Source organism: Thamnophis sirtalis, unplaced genomic scaffold, assembly GCF_051295495.1.
Source record: "Thamnophis sirtalis isolate CommonGarterSnake01/CBP01778 unplaced genomic scaffold, rThaSir2_p1.2 scaffold_3, whole genome shotgun sequence".
NCBI lineage: Eukaryota > Metazoa > Chordata > Lepidosauria > Squamata > Natricidae > Thamnophis > Thamnophis sirtalis.
The window spans coordinates 114,241,996-114,261,781 of record NW_028261383.1 but is presented as its reverse complement, the minus strand read 5'-3'; the positions used below and the strand labels follow the sequence as shown (position 1 = coordinate 114,261,781).

General features: G+C 37.1%; 1 protein-coding gene across 5 annotated transcripts in view; it reads left to right on the top strand.

The window, feature by feature from the left end:
- AKAP8 (A-kinase anchoring protein 8) overlaps positions 1 to 16,869 on the top strand; it is a 33,099-nt gene extending 16,230 nt beyond the window's left edge. Inside the window, exons 8-14 of one of the 5 annotated variants that reach the window (XR_015695981.1) lie at positions 1,163 to 1,259; positions 5,221 to 5,362; positions 6,127 to 6,220; positions 8,892 to 9,022; positions 11,807 to 11,902; positions 13,184 to 13,377; positions 14,109 to 14,940. Coding sequence is in view for 2 of the 5 variants with exons in the window: in XM_014055927.2 (XP_013911402.2) it covers positions 1,163 to 1,259; positions 5,221 to 5,362; positions 6,127 to 6,220; positions 8,892 to 9,022; positions 11,807 to 11,902; positions 14,797 to 15,228 (992 nt within the window). In the remaining 3 variants the exon portion in view is untranslated. Of the gene's footprint in view, positions 1 to 1,162; positions 1,260 to 5,220; positions 5,363 to 6,126; positions 6,221 to 8,891; positions 9,023 to 11,806; positions 11,903 to 13,183 lie in introns of all 5 variants that reach the window. The other 4 variants (XR_015695980.1, XR_001312904.2, XM_014055927.2 and 1 more) reach the window with 4 other exon arrangements.
- The last annotated feature ends 2,917 nt before the right edge of the window (positions 16,870 to 19,786 follow it).

The following is a 19,786-nucleotide window of genomic DNA, read 5'->3' as shown; positions in this document are numbered from 1 at the left end:
AGGTTTACCACCTCTTGATATAACAAACTGGATTCAGTGAAACAAATGTCTGCTGTGTCTTTGGTATGACATCCACAAATGATGCAAATCTCCACAATGCCCTCTGTTTAATTCAGTGAGATTCCCAAATAATAAATTTTGCTTTTCTCAATTAGTCTGCTCAATCAAGATTTCATTTTAGTTTATTAGAATATAGTAATACCCTTTTTATCGATAACCATGGTCATGGCCTCATTAAATCTAGAAGTTAATATTGTAATAATACACCAGATATCTAGAAATCTTGAACATGTTCCTTGGAAGCTTCCTTCTTCATCTAGTTTTATATTTTTAGATTATTTTAATTGAAAAAAATATAGATGACAACCATTAGCCTCAGGAACAATCCATATTTCCATTCATATCTCTGACTTTTCCCATAAATCCCAGAGGTCTCAAAATTCTACATGTGCCTACTGTTTCAAAATAGTTGGTGAGGTCTGCCCTAAAAGCTTATAAGCAACACCTCAGAAGAACTGAAAGCAGTATTTTATTTGTTGTTAGTTTATCAAAATTGAAGCAGCTTTGAATTCAGCTCCTACTGGCATCATAAATTCAAATATGTTATTTTCCTTGTCAGTACGATTGAATGACTGAGTTGTAACTTGTCTTTCATTTAGAAGCTCAGGATGGCAAAAAAAGTCCTCCCATTTGTTTTTCTGCACAAAAATCCTGTGAGGTAGGTTGGTCTGAAAGAGAGAGCAACCTAGAAATTTTCTCTGGCTGGGTGTGGACTAGGTTTCCTCGCTTCTAGTCCAACACTTTAACTATTACATTATACTGCCAGCTTTCATTACATGTTTACTTTGATTTCTCAGCCTAATGAACAGCCCTGCTGTTTCTTGGTGATCTCCCATCCAGGTATTAAACAGGTCTGAAACTGCTTATCTTTTCAGATTAGCCAAATTAGGTCAACTTCGTATTTTGTGTTAAGACTTTGCATATATGTCTGAGTCTATGATGTATAAATAAATGTTTGAAATTACATTAGATATGAAATTGTGGTAATTCTTTCTTAATAATATTCTCAAGATTATCAGCATATAGGTCAAAGAGAATATGTAGAATTAAAAATATATATATTCTAAAACGAATGTTGCCTCTTAAATATAACTTTCTGTAGCAACTGGTGATGGCGGTGGTGATGATGATGAAGAGACAAAACAAAGAAAAGAGAAACAGAGGCAAAGGGATAGAATGCGTGACCGTGCAATGGACAGGTAATTAAAACAAATAAAAATCAGTTTAAAGTAGGGATGCATAAGATTGTACTTACCGAGTTACATATCAAAATCTAGTGGCTGGGGTGAAGAAAAAAATTAAACTAATTTATAGATAAAGATAAATGTATAATTACATGTCACTAATTATTTTCAAGTTATTTACTTATTTAATTACCATTTTTCATGTATTATACTTTGTTGACAATTATTGAAGCCTTTATGGTTTATAGCCAAACTTTTGTGGGATATATGCGAATCTGCAGTCTGAGGTGGTGTGTTTCTCTGGTATAAAATATTTATTTCAGTATTATTAATATGCTCATGATTAGGTATCACTAGTTTGAAACATTCTAAATTTCTGAAATTATAGTCAGAAGAAAATACTCTGTATTGTTTAATATGATTGCTGTGATTAACATACAATATTGGTCTCTTTGGCACTGGAATGTTTCAGTGCTTGGAATTTTGGAGCAAGCTATGCTTTTTGTAGCATTCTGTATGAAGCAATGGGGGCTTCTGCCAACTGTTTTCTGAGTGCCACAGTGGTAATATGTTGCTTGTTCATTTTCATAGTTTTGACTGTTTTGCTTGGCATTTATAGGGTTTATGACCATCTCTGCTTCTGTTAGAAAGCATTGCAGTTGTAGAGGCAGGCTTCCTAGTTTGGATGGGCAATTTTGATGTCTTTTTTACCCCATTGATGGTAATTGTGGAAGTTTATCTTTCTGTAAGGTCTTATGATATATGCCTCTTGTATTTGTAGACTACATTTCTAGTACATTTGGATTCATGAGTACCACAGATGCATCCAGAACAACATAACTGGACACATTTGTGTTCCAATAGTACTTAAGCCCAGCTATGGCTAGACCATGCAACAAACCTCCACCAAGCCTCTTACGGGCAGTAATTTAGCAGGAGACTTTGACCTCACCAACTCAAGGCAGATCACTAGATAAGCAAAGGTGCTTTTTAAAAGACAACTGGACTTTGTTTTTCCTTGAAGATATTTTGCTTCTCATCCAAGAAGCTTCTTCCGTTCTGGCTGAATGGTGAAGAATGGAAGGATTTATATTTCTTGCAGTCATCAGGTTGTTAGCATTCTTTCTGAGAATGGTGTTAACTCTGTTTTGGTTGATCTAATTGTCAGTCAGTTATTTGTGGTTTGATGCATGTAATCTATCATCTAGTCAGGTGTTTGATACATCTACAATTCCTAGTTTACAAGAACTAGGAATATAGATGATAAGGTATATAACTTAGGAATACAGAAATTGATCTAAATATCTGCTAATAATCATAGATTTCTGCAAAGATGTAACAGATCGACAAATATATTCAAACTCCTTAATTGTGTCCCCATTTATAGGGCAATTATTTCAACTCTTATTAATATTTGCTATAGTGTACAATATATACAAAATAAATATTTATATTCTACTACCATTACTTTCACATTTTTAAAATTATTTTCCTGTGGTTCATAGGAAAAGATGAAACTTGTTATATCAAGTGTTACATAAGCTATGTAACTGCATCAAATTATTCTAAATTTTTGTTTTTAAAAAATATGTTATTGACTTGAAAGCTACAATTGATTTTTTGCATATTTTAATAAGGAATTTCAGTGGCACTAAAATGAAAAAGTCCCAATAAGTGCTTAAAATGAATTGTCAAAAAACACTTTAAATTAAACTTAGTTTGGACTAATGTTATTAAAAACAGCATCTACAGATCTGAATTTTTCAATACTGTGTTTCCCCGAAAATACGACCTGTCCTGAAACTAAAGTCTTGCCACATTTTTCACGTGGGCAAAAATATAAGCCCACCCCTGAAAATAAACCCCCTGGACAACCCCTCCCCCTCCGGCCAGGCAGAGCACCGCTCACCAACATAGCGGTATCCTGAAGGCGCCAAGCTGCAGGAGCCGGGGGGGGGGGAGAAAGGCGCTCACATTGCTTGGCGTCTTCGGGATACTGCTAGGTTGGGGAGTGGCGTTCTACCTGGCCGGAGGGGGGAGTTGCCAGGCACCTGCTCCCTTGCGAACTGGCTCCCGAAGAGCTGGGCATAGCCTCAGGGATGTAGCAGCCATGAGGTGATCACGCTCACGAGCAACCACCCAGCAAACCCCCTGTCCAGCTGGGCAGAGCACCATTCACTGACCTAGGGGGTATCCCTAAAGCGCCAGCCATGTGGCACTCTGCTCCCCAGCTCCCGCGGCTTGGCACATTAGGGATACCCCCTAGGTCAGTGCATGGAGCTCTGCCCAGCTGGAGAAGGGGGTTGCACAAGCAGAGAGTTCCAGCAGCCAGCCCACAACCATAGAGCGCACTCCTAGAGCGGCCACTGCTGGAAGACTTGGCAGCTGAGTTTTGGAGTTTGGAACCGGAGAAGACCTTATGCTTGGAGCACGGCGGCAGCAACTGCTGCAGGGAGAGCTGGGCCCGGACATGTTGAGGCTAGGAGGCATGCCTGCTGGGGGCAAAACAGGCGCTTGCGCAACCCCCTTCTCCAGCCGGGCAGAGCTCCATGCACTGACCTAGGGGGTATTCCCAATGTGCCAAGCTGGGGAGCGGCCAGAACGCCACATGGCTTGGCGCCTTAGGGATACCCCCTAGGTCAGTGATTGGTGCTCTGCCTGGCTGGAGAGGGAGTTTGCCGGGCGGTTGCTCGTGAGCTTGGTCACCTCATGGCTGCTTCACCCCTGAGGCTGTGCCCGGCTCTTCGGGAGCCAGTTCGCAAGGGAGCAGCCACCTGGCAACCCCAAAACAATAAGCCCTTCCCTATAATACGCCCAAGGTCATATTTTGTAAGTAAAAAGAAAATAAGACCCTGTCGTATTTTCGGGGAAACACGGTACTATAAAAAAACATTAAAACATACAACACAGACAAAAAACTGATTTTAAAATTGGGATTTTGTATTCAATTTTATTCTATAATATGCCTACTATATATTTGTCTAATTGACTGCATAGACTAAATACATGTAACATAAAAAAGTGGAAAACCTTAAAATGCTGCTGTTTAATAATATATTTTTCAGTTGTTCAAAAATTGTTTCCCACTTTCTCTTTGTATTTTGTATGTTACTGTTTAGGATAAACCAAAAAATATTGTAACCATTAAGATGTATTTTTAATTGGGTTGCTTAATAAAAATGAATGTAATATAGAACAATGCAGTGTTTTTTCCAGAAAAATATCTATGAGAGTAAAGATAGTGTCGTTGAAAAAAAATACTGCTAAAATATTGTTTCTTTTATAATGGTAAAATGAAAATGTAAGAAGAGCCGAGGTGGCGCAGTGGTTAGAGTGCAGTACTGCAGGCCACTTCAGCTGACTGCTATCTGCAGTTCGGCGTTTCAAATCTCACCGGCTCAAGGTTGACTCAGCCTTCCATCCTTCCGAGGTGGGTGAAATGAGGACCCAGACTGTGGGGGCAATATGCTGACTCTGTAAACCGCTTAGAGAGGGCTGAAAGCCCTATGAAGCGGTATATAAGTCTAACTGCTATTGCTATCAATCTAAGGATGTTCTACATAGACTTCCCAGTGTAAGAACAAGCTCCATTCCCAAGATCTGTCCTTAAGTTGAATGTGTATGTAACACAGAACAGTATTATTGTGAGATACTGTGTAAGTAGTATTGCATAACAAACAACGTTGTCTATTTATTTGGAATTATTTTATATTTAACTTGAATTTTGCTATAGTAGGCTCCATTCTTAACTATGGTTCATCCTTGGATCAGGGCGTTCTTAACCCGGATACTTGCTGTATTTGCTTTATTAAAATGCTGCATGTTATGTTGGAGAAAACACTTCAAAATTAAATTAGGTCTTGGTTTTGGTCAAATTTATGGGATGAATTGTGCTTAATTTATTAATTTACAAATTTAACTTCATACTGCTTCATACTTTTGAAACTACATTTTATAACAAAATGGTTTCTTGTAGAATTCAGTTTGCCTGCTCTATCTGTAAGTTCCGAACTTTTGAGAATGAAGAAATGGAGAAACATTTGCAAAGTAAATTTCACAAAGAAGTCTTGCAATACATTGGAACCAAATTACCTGATAAGACAGTGGAATTCCTGCAGGTATATCTTCAGAAAATCCAAATTGATATAAATAATGAAAAACAATTAACTGTGTGCACTGTGTTGAACAGTTTAATTAATTTAATCATTCAAAAAAGTGCAAAACTATTAAAATATTTGTTATTGTTATCATTACTTAGATTTATTGTAACAACTCACTCCAAAAGACTCCAAGCAATTAAAAATAGAATACAATAGAATTGAATTGAATTGAATTCTTTATTGTCCAAGTGTGATTGGACACACAAGGAATTTGTCTTTGGTGCATATATACTCAGTGTAGATAAAGAAAAATAAAATAGAATACATTCATCAAGAATCATAAGATACAACATTTAGTGATAGTCATAGGTTACTAGTAATAAATAAATACCTCTGTAACATAAAATCTAGATTGAATATTTCATTACTCATTTAAATAGTTAAATTTCCAATTAGACAAGATGTTAAGGTTTCTTCAAGAGTTACACATTTTAGTTCATGGTTTTTTGTAAAACTAAATTTATAATTGCTATAAATGATTTGTTAGAGCCACTGGAAATGCTTCTGCTGTACATTTTCATAAGTGGTAAGTAAGGCTTTCATTGGAAAAATGTAATTGAAATTGAACATTGTTACTAAACTATTAACTATCTTTCTGGGAATATTGCATTGCCATAAGGCTGGAGGTGTAGTTGGCAAAAACATATCTTATTGGGCTGCTTTTATTTATAATTTAAGGCCAGTAACTTGTATATTTAATATTGTCTATTCTCATTCCCTAGAAATACATTGTGAACAGAAACAAGAAAATTGGGAAGCGCCGACAAAAGCTGAGTGAGAAAGAGGGTACAAAACCAAAACTTGACCCATTTAAAGGTAAGAACAGCATTATTAAGTGTAGAAGACCATTTGACATGGATTAACTGTCATCTAGATATTGTACGCAATGCTGCAGTGATCTTAATCCCTTGAGAAATAATGTTTAAGTAACCTATATAGGTGGCCCTCACTTATATCATTGCTGAACAAATGATATTTTGAACTGGTCCTTGAAATAACAGATGTTAAACTGCCCCTTCTGTCATGTGACCAAAATGTGGGCACTCAACAGCTCTCCTGCATGGGACCTTCCACCTGCCTGTACCCCATGTCTGTCCTTTGGATGCCCTGCACTTATTGTCCCTACCTACCACCCCCAGCTGACTTTCCTCAGCTTCCTCTCACTGCTGACGAGTCAACAGCTGGCTTGGGCTCTTGTTGGCTTCAGCTCCTCATTGTGCACAGCCTTTCTGAAGCCTTCCAGGGCGTTGTACAGCCCACTGACTCACTAAGAGCTAGACTAGATTTGCCTTGTCAGCAATGGGAGGAAGATGGCGAAAGTTAGCTGGGGACGGTATGGACACTAGAGGCAGTGGATAGCAGGATGGGCAAAAAGAGCAGGGATTGAGAAAGCAGAAGCAAGCGGAGCAGGGCAGGATCCTGGCTTAACGATGGTATAGTTTTGGCCTAATAGAGAAATGTAACTGGGAATACTCAAACTGCTGTTGCTAACCGGTATGCTCACTTGAGGTTTCACCTAAGGACCACATCACTTAGTGACAGAAATTCTGGTCAGGTTAGTGTTGTTGAACAAAGGCAACTTGTAATGCAAGAAAAGAAAGTCGACAACTACTAACCTGAGACAGCATAAATATAGTAGACAATGCAGTACCATGCAGGAGGAACAAAACAACAACAACCAGGAGACAAGATATTTATCTCTTATCAAATGACTTTTATTTTACATTATTTAGTCTTCCTTTAATCAGGGCATTAAATATGAGATTATTCTATTTTTATCTTATCCCTGTGAAACATTTAGGCTAAGAAATTTCTTTTTATTCCCCTCCCTCCAGGAATTCAAAAAGGCATATCCCTTGTCCAAAACTTTCCCACTAGAGCAAAGCTTTCCTTGGTTGGACTGGACAGTCCTTGGGAGCATATCACTCAATATAGTTCAATTGCTGAGAGTGCCTTGACTTTAGGTTTAATTGGTCACTTTCAGCATTTCCAAGGATAATGTAGAGATTTGACACTTAGAACACTGAGTTGTGGGAGACTGATCTAGCATATGCTTTTAGGTTCAGTCTTTACTGTAAGCCAACTTGTCTACAGGCACCTGATTAGGAAAGTTGCCTTATGCATCAGAAAGCCAGAGCATGTGAAACTACTGTTGTTCTGTTTCAGGGAGTTAGTCGAGTAGAGTAGCGTATGAATGTATAGATATGAGTCCTGCAAAATGGAACAACTCGCCATGGGATAATTTGCCACAGGATAATTCATCATGGAACAAATCACTCCAGGACAATTTAACAATTCAATTTATTTTTTAAAAATTTAAAAATTATAATTTTTGTCATTCACATTTCATTCTGTCCCTCCTTTGGCACCCTTTCTTTAACGGTTCTATTCTACCATTTTTTTGATATTGTGGCAAGTTGGCCCTGGTGAGTTGGCCGTGGCAAGTGGCTGTGACAATAGTCTAGAGTTCGATCCTATTGAGGCTCAAGCCTTCCATCCTTCCGAGGTCGGTAAATGATGACCCAGATTGTTGGGGGCAATATGCTGACATTGGAAACTTCCCAGAGAGTGCTATAAAGCAATATGAAGTGGCATGCAAGTCTATGTGCTATTTGCTATTAATAAAATTAATATTGGGACAAACCCTTTCTTTGATAACTCTGTAATGCCTTTACTGAATAAAACTTGCTTAAGGTGGGACTTTTGATTTCAGTCACACCTCTTCTGGTCATGGCCTCCTGCTGCATTTGGAAGTTTAGGGAATTGAACTGTGCTCCTAATTTCTCAAATGTTGTGCAATCCTATATAAGATGGAGTGAACCAAAAACAGGCAGAGAGTAGTGAAAGAAATCAGTTTCAGGTTTATATTACCAATTCCTTAGAATCTCATAAAAACTTTATTGGGAATCTTGAATTACTTCATTACTAAAATTGTAAGCACTCCTTACTCTAAAATCTTTTTTCCCCTTGCACCTAAAATTTCTCATTAATGTTACTTTATTTTATGTTTACACCCCTGATAATGCTATTAGATATTACATGACAATCTGAAAAAGACAATTTTCTTCATGATTATTTATTTATTTTTATTTTGTCTTAGTTTTTTTTATAAATAACACGATGGCAAACATACATAACACTCCTTCCTCCTCCTATTGGTCAACCCAAGGTCACCCACCTGGTTTTCATGCCTAAGGCAAAGCTAGAACTTACAGTCTCCTGGTTTTTAGGTCAGCACAGTAACCACTACACCAAACTGGCTCTCAGTGATGTTACTTTTAAATGTTGTAAGGGTTGATAGATATTTTAATAGTGATTATGACAATATGCAAATTTTTAAATAAGGAAGTCTAGTTTATGTATTCAGACTATAGCTATTGTTCTGGTAAATAATATGTGTTTCATTTCTATGGGAACAACTTTTATAATTTTAATAGCATATCTAGAATGTTGTCAATAACTTTTGTTCCAATTTATATTTTTTCAGGAATTGGCCAGGAACACTTTTTTAAGAAGATAGAAGCTGCTCACTGTATGGCTTGTGACATGCTAATTCCCGCACAACAACATCTTCTTCAGAGGCATCTGAGATCTGTTGATCACAATAGAAATCGCAGAGTAAGCAAAATAAATTCATTTACTTTTGGACAAGTCTATTACCTCTGGAAGATAACAGCCTTGCAGCAAATGGGCATGTAGAAAGAACAAATAAATTAATTTTGTTAGCTATCTTTCATCCAGGGATCACTTAAAGTAGAAAGAATTTTCAGGTCTCCTTTTTTGTCAGCCAAACTATTTCAAGGTGGTATACATAATTATTTTATAAGACTCAGACTATTAATAACGTCCCATGAAAAAGTAGATTCATCCCTATGTAGTTTTTTTTCTTTTTTAATGTATGTAGACATACCAATATTTTATTCATGATAACCTATAAAGAAAAAGGGGATGTAATTACACGAAAAAACCTATGAAAAATCAACTTAACAATCATTTGTTCAATCAACAATTGGCAGACATGCCATATCCTCCTGTGGAAAAAGTAAGTACACTCTTGGCTGTAATACTTATATCACCCTCTTGGGCAGAAACAACTTCAAGTGAGGGTTTTACTATAACTTTCTCACAGTCTCTCATATTGTTTGGGATTATTTTTTTCCATTCCTCCATTTTTTTCAATTGTACAGTGTTGGAGGAGTTATTGCATGCACAGCCTTGTTCAAATCACCCCACAACATCTTCATGGGATTTAAATCTGGGCTTTGATTTAGCCATTCCACGTGTCTCTATTCATTTTGTTTTCACCATCCCTTGATGGATTTACTGGCATTTAGGGTTATGTCTGAAGATCCATTTTTGCTTGAGTTCCAGTCTTCTCCTAATTGTCATCACTGTTAGAAAGTTTATCCTTAATTGCAAATTGCTTCTCTCTTTGATTAGTTTCCAACCATTGTTTCTTGCCCTGCCCTCCGATGATTTCGAGACTAATTTGACCTCCTCTTTGTGGCAGTCCCTTAGATACTGGAATATTGCTATCATGTCACCGCTAATTCTTCTTTTCTTTAGACTAGCCAAACCCCAAACCTGCAGCCATTCTTCATATGGTTTACTTTCCAGGCTTTTGATCATCTTGGTTGCTCTTCTTTGAACTTTTTGCAAAGTCTCAACATCTTTTTTGTAGTATGGTGACCAAAAATGGTTGCAGTATTCCAGGTGTGGTCTTACTACGGTTTTATAAAGTGGCACTAATATTTCATGTAATCTTGATTCTATGCCTCTGTTTATACAACCCAGGATTGTATTAGCTTTTTTGGCAGCGGCTGCACACTGCTGGCTTATATTCAAGTGATCATCTACTAGGACTCCAAAGTCCCTCTCACAGTTACTGTTAATGGTCTCTTATGGTAGACCTATACACTTCGGCTTGCGTAGTAGCAAGGTCTAACTGAAAGGTCAGACGGGAAAATTGTGGAGTTCTTAGCAACTTCCTTCAGCATCTGGCATTCTGCTCTTGGGTTGAACTTGCTGGAACCACCTGGCCTGGACAAGTTGGCAGTTGTTTGAAATCCTATTCTCTTGTAGATGATCTTCCAAATAGTGGGATGATTAATATTCAATTGTTTAGTGATATTTTAAAATCCCTTCCCAGACTCAAAGACATTTCTACACTTCTTTCTAAAAGTCTTAGAGAGCGCTTTTGATCTAGACCAAGTTGTACCATGCACTTCAGCAACGAAGAGTAAATCAGACTAAATGTGTGAGGTTTAACTAAGACAGGTTCCTTCCAGATCATCTCTAATGATTTTTAATCATTGGCACCTAACTTAATAATGCCCTTGATTCATATTTGGTGAGGGCTATGGGGCATACATAATTTTTCCACATGTAAAATTTGCATTTATGTTTTTTAAAATTAATGTTGAAATTAACATAAAATATTTGTATGTTAAAATATGTGAAAAAATATGTTAAAAATTTTAAAGGAGTGTACTTACTCTTTCACTATTGTTTGTGTGATAGTTCCAGTTTGATACGAACAAACCTGCTGTATAAAAATCAGAGGTTAATGTAAGGTTCAAAATCAGATACTTATGATTGTGTTCTTAGTACTGCCAATCCTCTTTATAGGGTGACAGATACTTTTCAATTAAGTAGAAATGATGAATACTATAGAAATATTTCCGTAGTATAAGGTCTGCTTTCATTTTTCAGAAGCATTAAAGTTGACTTGTTCTGCCATTAAACTAGATTGTGATTATTAGTGAGAAAAAAAAAGAAGAGAAGGAATGCTGTTAATGGACCTGAAATAAATCATTCTTACTGCAGGAAGGAAAAAGGACAGTTTATGACTTATAGATCTAAGAAAGTTTTTGAAATATAAATGGTTTGAAGTATTGTAGAAATATAGTATCACTTTTTTCCCTAATAGGTGGTATAAATAACAGACACAATTAAAGAACCTTTGCTTTACCCAATCATATTTTAATTTCCTATTCTATATTCAAATTTTATAAAAATTTTAATTAACATGGTTTGAAATACTTCCATGAGTGGAAAATGTCTTCTAGACATAAAAGGAAATGAAATCTATTTGAGGGTCTGCTGAAGGAAAATGATTTTGGTTAATTTTCTCCAAATTGGAACAAACTAGGAAAAGTATAGTGGGGCTTCACCGGACAAGGCAAGCTGCAGGAAAAAATTGTTTATCCTGCTTTACCTTAAAAACAAGGTCCTATAAGAGAAACTATAGACTGAGTCCTATGTAACTGTGTAGGCCAAAACCCAAAAGATTTAATAAAAAGAATTTACTGACTTAAATATTTGCAATTTTCCATGTCAATCTCATGTTTATTTTGTACTTACTCATCAGAATTACTTACACATTTTATATGTTCTTTTCAGACGGCTGCTGAACATTTGAAGAAGGCTAGTTTTCATATTGCTAAAAGTGTCCTAAATAGCAAGCACATTGTGAAAATGCTAGAAAAGTACCTCAAGGTAAGAAAGCAGGATATTTGCTGCTCAGTCCAACTTCTGTCAGAGCAGTGGAGCAGAACTCCAGTTTGAACTTGACTGAGCATTTTATTAGTTACTGAGTATGCTGCATGTAACTTTCATATAAAATGAAGAAACAATGCTATTTTTACAATTACATATAGTTGAGCCTAGAAATAGTATGGAATTCACTTTTTCCAGATATGTTGGATAAGTTGGATACTTATTCTAATGATTAACAGAAAATGTATAAGACGTCTTTAGCTGTTTCTAAGTGGTGAGGAAGGAATTAAAATTAAATCTGATGAAAACAGTATAGTAAAACCCTAAATGGGAACTTAGTGCCCCAAATCAGCACTGCTTGAAATATTTTTGTTTGTGGATAAAGCACTGGGTTTCTTGCTTATGGCAAGGAATAATCTTTCTTGAATGAAATAGCTCTGCTTTGATCTCCCAATATTCCAAAATCAAAGCATTATTTCCATGTATTCCCAAAAATCCTGTATGGAAATAATTGACATCAGCTTAGCCAAATTCAGTTGTTAGACACTGATATATTAGGTGACAAAAATACTTGCATATAGCTCTGTGGGTCATGATCAGATTAGCATTTTGCCTTGCTAAGAATTGAAAAGACAGTACAGTGTCCAAAGCAGGAGTGTGATAAACCCATGATGGAAAGAGTGCATGCCTAAATGGGCACTTGCATGCCATGTGAAAACTTCTGGTGACCATCAAGGGTTTTCTTATGTAACATACCTAGTCATAGATAATTGATGACTTCCACTTCTGAGAGGAAAGATTGCAATCGTCCAAGTGAAGATGAAAAGCAAGTTTGGCTGCTACTATGTCCTGGGAATCCAGGAGCCATCCAAGATTCAACAGGGACCCTCTTTTGGCAAACATGAATCATGGGGTCTTGTGTGTCTGCACCCACTCCCACTGGCAACACTTTGGTCTTACTCAGACTGACCACCTGCCAATTAACTAGTTCCTATTAGGCAAGCACTAGCAAAATCGAGACATTGCTCTCCGGGTCCATTGAAAGAGACTTTGAGCTGAGAACATCAGCCTCTTACTGGTACTCATGGCCCATATATTGAGGCTGTCTTCCCTTAGCGGCCTCTCATACACGTTGAACAAGAGGGGTGACAAAATAAACCCTGCGGTAGCTCACATGAGAGAGCCCTGGGGCAGATGAGCAGTTGCCCAATGCCACCCTCTGGGATCTCTCGGAGGAAAAAAATGGAACCACTCAAGCGCAACTCCGTCTACCCCTGCTAGGGTCCGCAGGTGCCTCAGCAACACCTCATGATCAACAGTATCAAAGGCTGCCGACAGGTCTAACAGAATCAGCATGGACCCCTGACCTTTGTCCATCAGCAGGAGGAGATCTTCGACCCACCCAGCACTGTCTCCGTACCATACCCAGGTGCAAAATCAAGCTGAAAGGGGTGAAGGAAATCTAAGGATTCCAGGTAATGCCAGAGATGCCCCATCAAAACACTTCTCATCACCTTCCCCAAGAAAGGAAGGCTGAAGGCAGGGTGAGATTGAGATGAGGAGATGAGTCTTGAATACTAACCTAATGCTTCCTGTCCTAAAGGATGATGGCACCTTGCCCTTCCTGAGGAAGCCTGTGACAGTCTCTACCAGTCTGGGACTCTGAATCCCTCTACCCATTTTCTTTAATAGTGATTAATGGACAAATCCAAATTGCAGGGTAGAGCCTAATGCTCTTTAAAAAGTCCAGAATATCAATAAATAAGGCCAGTTGGCTGATTTGTCAGCCAAAGAAGATGGCGCTACTTATGTTACACATGCATGAATCTTCTTTCATGGAAGCAATCGGGTCTGAATTTGATCCTGCTGGATCATAGAACAGATTCTTAATTCCTGGATAAAGGAATCATTACTGTATTATTTAACCCAGTTTTGTGGGTGGGATTCATTGGATACAGAGAGGCAGGGGTCTCTTCACTTACTGTCCCCATGAAAATAGGAGTTCAGAAATTATTGCTTTTATGTAATGAGGAAATTGACTAGATTCTGCCCTTAGCATGCTCCTGCTATTTGTTGTACACATATTAGAGAAGAGTTACAAGGATGGGGAGTATGGAACACAGTGATTTTGGATACTATCGTGGTATAGACAGGCATATCATTAGTGTATGCCTCATGCTTTCATATGGTATTTTCTTTATTAAAGAACTAAAAGCCTCTTTAGAACCAAACAAAGCTCTGATCCTGTGGTAGACAGTGCCAAAACCTGACCTCAATCTGAATAAAATTAGCATGGCTTCTATATGTACAATTCCCAGTACAGTTGTCACAGAGAGTTCTTGGACAAAAAGTAATCTACTTAATAATACCACTGAAATCTGTAAGTATCCATTATTATTTATAGCTCTGAGTCATTGCTGGACTTTGCTAATAGGATCAGAGAGAGATGACTTGTTGGCTGTTAAATAAAACTCGCCATTTCTTAAAGATTGGCATTTCTGCCCTTAAATTGTATGCTCTAAAAATAATTTGAGAAATGAATAGTCTTCAGAGGTCACTAATACTGTATTTTAGCAAGTATTTACTCCATTTATTGTAAAATTGCCCTTATAAATCTATAGTGAACTCATTGGAGTCCTTTCTTCCTACTGTAAGTTGGAGACTTAGCCAGTCTCAGGATGTTTATTGGCCAACAATGATATGTTTTTTAAAAACTTGAATAAAATATAGAAAAAATTTCTTGGAGAATTTGAGAAAGAATGAGCCCTTCTGCACTGAAGTAGATGCTCACTTTTCAGACATTCAGTCTCAAACCTCTGTGTTCTAGGTCTGAGAGTCTAAGACAAGATCAGATGGTTAAACTCTGATAACATTGTACTTCCTCCCTTCATCAGGGTGATGATCCATTTACAGATGCAAGTATTGACCAAGATGTTGAAGAATCTGAAGTTTTAGAAGGTGCTGAAGGTGAAAAGGAAAGTGCTACTCTAGAGAAAAGGGAGAATACTGGGGAGGTGATCGAAGCCAGTGAAGTCAGTGAATCTAGTAAAGCAGAAGAGGATGAAGCACCTTGCTCTGCTACAGGTTCTTCAAAAGGTGAAACTGACGTGAAGGACGAACAGGCAGAAGAGAGTCCAGGTGTATCAGAAACAGCAGAAGTAACTCCTCAAGAAAATCTTGATGAAAAAGCCGAAGAAGACCAAGTGGAAAAGCAGCAGCTTGTGGAGGAAAGGAAGGAAAATGCCCCTGAAATAATAATATCTGAAAACAGCAGTATTGAGGAGGATCCTGTGGGGGTAACAAATACAGAGCTGTCTCAGGAATGAATATGTGAAGGTGTTTTTCCTGCTTTGCTATATAATCTTTTCAGTACTTCCTCTTCATAATCTTTTGATGTATATTCCTGAATTGCTGCCAGCTTTGTTTTTGTCTGAAGCAAAGGATTCATCTTTCTGTATGGGAAACAGTCTTGTACTGTATTGTGAATAAGATAGAAATTGGCAAGCTGGTCAGGTTCCTTAGCTGTAAATTGATACCTTCCTGCATCTAGAATAAATAAATGTGTTGATATTGAAATCTCTTTGGCTTTCACTTTCTGATGCAAAAAGGAAATATGGCTTCATTTTAAAAACAGAATTAACCTTCTTATTAGGGAGGGAGTAGGTATTAAATGTATTTATTTCCCCCCCTGCCCACCGTAAAATTGATTATTCATTTAACTTTCTGGAAAAAGAACTTGCTGCCATAACGACTGTTAATGTCATTTATTCAGTTTGCAGTATTGCATGAAAAATAGCATCTGTAAGTATATACAAAATGTTAAGCACAAACTTACTGTGTATCACACTTGAGTTGTCTTTTATGCTGTGCATTATTTCAGAAGTTGTACAGGGAATGATAAACTGGTGCTTCTTCATTATGTTGATAGAGAAGCATACACAAGGAGGAATGTTATAGCAACACTGTAGTCTCACTTCCCTCTTGTCTCCCAAAATCTGTCAGAGAGGTATTATTCAGAGAGTAGATTGCCAAAAACTGCTCCAGGCCAGGAATAAGGAAGCAATATCATAGATAAAACATAGATAAATTGTTATGATTGATGCTTGTAGCATAGCATTTGAAAGTAGAATGAACACTCTTCTTTTGTTGAATTAGCAATTAAATAAACTTCCAACATGGCAAATTACTGTCTGGTGTTAGTTTAATTGGCTCCAAAACAGGCACTGAAAACATAATTTACTCAAGCTAAAAGATCTGTATTGAGTGTTGTAGTTCAGGGTGCTGAGTTCTTTTCTTATTTCAAAATGACAGCTATTAGATAAAAGAATTAAACTTTTCTGATGGTGTATAAAAAGCTGAATAGATATTAATTCCAGGTCAATTTTTATCAATTAAATAGAATAATAGCAATTTCAACTTTTTATGAGAAAAAAAAAGAGACAAAAATATTCTCTAACAATATTTTTATGATTTTTTTCTGCACATAAATGATTTAAAATGTATTGCATAACTATGCTTACAAATTTTGGCCGTATCTAAATAACATGTTTTAAATGATTTCTAAGCATTTTTCTTTTGTCAGTAGTTGTATAATCAAAATGGGCAGAGAAATCTTTATATTCTATCCAGTTGCTATGAAAAAAATGTACATGTTCGCTAAGATCATATTATAAAGCTCCACAAAAGGGCGCTATTTTGAAGTTTTATTTATTTCATTTAATATATTTATATTCTGCCCATGTTCCTAATTAGACAACCCAACTATGCATTAAACAAGAACCAAGGATGGCATGGGAATGAGGTCTTATCTAGTTATTCAATGTGTGACTACCTATTTTAGTAAATGCATTGGCTTCCATTCACAACAGCTTGTAAAGCAGACTATCTAGATTCCATCAACGTTTGTTAGTAAGATCATTCAAAACTGTTGATAGCCTGGAATTAAAATACCTACTGTTGGCCATAAACATTTTTCTTTGCATTTTATGAGTGCTCATTTCCAAGGATCTAATCATCACATTGTACTACGTGACTTGTTAATCAATCTTTATTGAATAAACCACAGTAGTAGGACTCTACACACTATATACATGGCTGATATGCTATAACTCCAACTACTTAGCAAAACATGTGCTTTCATCACAGAATAACGGAGTTAGAAGGGACCTTAAAGTTCTTCTAATCCAACCCCCTTCTTAAGAAACCCTACACCACTTCAGATAACCACTTCAGGTTATCCAACATCTTAAAAACTTCCAGTGTTGGAGCATTCACAACTTCTGGAGGCCAGTTGTTCCACTGATTATGGTAATTGTTCTAACTGTCAGGAAATGTCTCCTTAGTTCTAAGTTGCTTCTCTCCTTGATTAGTTTCCATCCATTGCTTCTTGTCCTACCCTCAGGTACTTTGGAGAATAGATTGATTCCCTCTTCTTTGTGGCAGCCACTGAGATATTGGGACACAGCTGTGTCTCCCCTAGTCCTTCTTTTCATGAAACTAGACATACCCAGTTCCTGCAACCGTTCTTCATATGTTTTAGCCTCCAGTCCCCTAATCATTTTTGTTGCTCTTCTCAGCACTCTTTCTAGAGTCTGCTTTGTGGGCATAAGTTTTCAAATTTGTGTATAATTTCCAGCTGGGGAGCCCATGTTCATTTTCTGCAAGCAAAACAGTCACATGTCTACTTAATGAATAACAAACTGCTAATTATATAACTTTTTTATTGATCGATTTCCGATACTTGCACAATAGTCAGAATTTGGAACAACCTTGGAGGTATATTCCAGTGCCTTGCCCAAGACAAGAATCCTTATACTATCCCAGATAAATGGCTTTCCAAACTTTGCTTGAAAGCCTACTGTGATGATGTGAAACCCATGACTCCTGAAGGCAGACTGTTCCATTGCCTAATGTTGCTTTCAGGAAATTCCTTCTAATTTCAAGCTTAATTCTTCCTTTGCAAAACTTTAACCTATTTGTTCTATTCTTACCTTGTGAGATATGGATAATACATCCATACCCTTTTCCCCATGACAGCACCAAGTGTTGGGAAATGGCTATTATAGTCAAAGAAGGCTGAAACATTTTAAGTTCTGGAAAGCAAGGTAATATTTGGAAGTAGAAACATCCCCCATTCAGGAAGGATAACACAATCACATATTCAAGGTTTTGATATTACTAATCTCAATAAAGTACAGATAGTCTTCAGGTTTGCAACCATTCATTTGACCACTGTTCAAGGTTAGGATGGCACTGAGTGAATGGTACTTAAAATTGATCCTTAGTTGCAGCCGTTGCAGGGTCCTCACTATTGCACGGCCACATTTACCAGTGTTCTCTAGTGGTTCCCCACAAGTGAAGTCAATGGGGAAGCCAGCAGGAAGTCAAAAATTGTAGTCAAGTGAGTTCCTTGGTCAACAAACCTTATGGTCCTCACTTAATGACTGCAATAAGGATTAACTGCAATCTTAGAACTGCCATTGCTAAATCACATGATCACGATATTGCACTGTATGACCGCATTGCTTAGCAATGGCAGGCCAATTGCCATCATCACCTGACAACTACTTGTATAGTTATATCTTCCCATGGAGTTTATCCTTTAGTCTGACCTACTAATGGAGGGAACACTCTTCAGACTTCTTGGCATAACATACCCAGTTCTCTAAGCCTCTCACCATCTTCATTCCATTCTTTCCAGTTCAGCATTTTCTTGTATTATGGTGATAAGAATTGGGCATAGTATTCCAGGTAGGATCTGATCAGTCAGCATAGAAAACTAACTTCCAGCAATCTCATACATATGTTGATACTGCTAGACATTGTAGTATCTCTGTCACATATTACTGACTCATACTTAAACTGTGGTGTACAAGAACATCCAGATGTTTCCTATGTTGTAGCTTGCATCCATTTTTTCCTATGCAAGTTCACAGCCCTACATTTCTTAACAATTAATTGTGTTTTGTTAGAAGGGTATTCTTCTAACACCCTTGTTAGAAGTCCAGTGTTCAAGATTATCAAAATCCTTTGAACTTTGCTTCGCTTAACAATACACCCCAACACTGTATCATATGCAAATTTGCTGAGCATAGTTCTATCCCCTCTTTTAACAGCTTTATGAAAATACTGAAAAGTACTTGGCCCAGGATAGAACCCTTATGAAAAAATTCCCTCTACTGATGGAATTTGGAAAATGGTATGTTCTACCTATCAATTTGTATGAGAATGGAACATTCCTTCACCATTCTGTTTGGCAAGTATGTTGTATAACAACCCTGTTTTACATCTGAAACAATGTTCTTATGTCATCACAGTTCTGAAAAAGTTGCATGTATATTACTTAATATAGGTGTTTTCTGTTCATCATTGTTTCCAGACATACAGACTCAGTATAAAGAAGTTCCTCACAATAAATGTGATTTTCGTCAAGATCTGCAAACTATTCATATAATACAGACATAGTGAGTGAATTAGGGTATATCATGTGATTATTCCATATATTTTGAGCTACAGTTTCAAACGGTCTGCTCATAGTCATGTGCTACTGAAAACTACACCACAAACCCACAGATTTGTTACTATACTGGTTAGGTAACATTTTCTTCCGATATGTTTGTAGAAGAGGAAGCAAAACTACTGGAGAAAAAGATAAGGATAGCTAAAAGAGTCACAGTGGAAAATTTGGAGCTTTTCTGTTGGAGAAGGCTTTTGCAAATATATTGATTTGGTTTTAATTGTTAATTTGTGACATTGGTGTTAATTTATGACATTGGTGTTAATTTATGACATTTGCTTTAATTCTGTAGTTCTGGTGATACAAATTAAAGCAATCAGAGAATTGTGGAATCGAAAGAGCTAAGGATCAACCTTGGATGTTGGAAA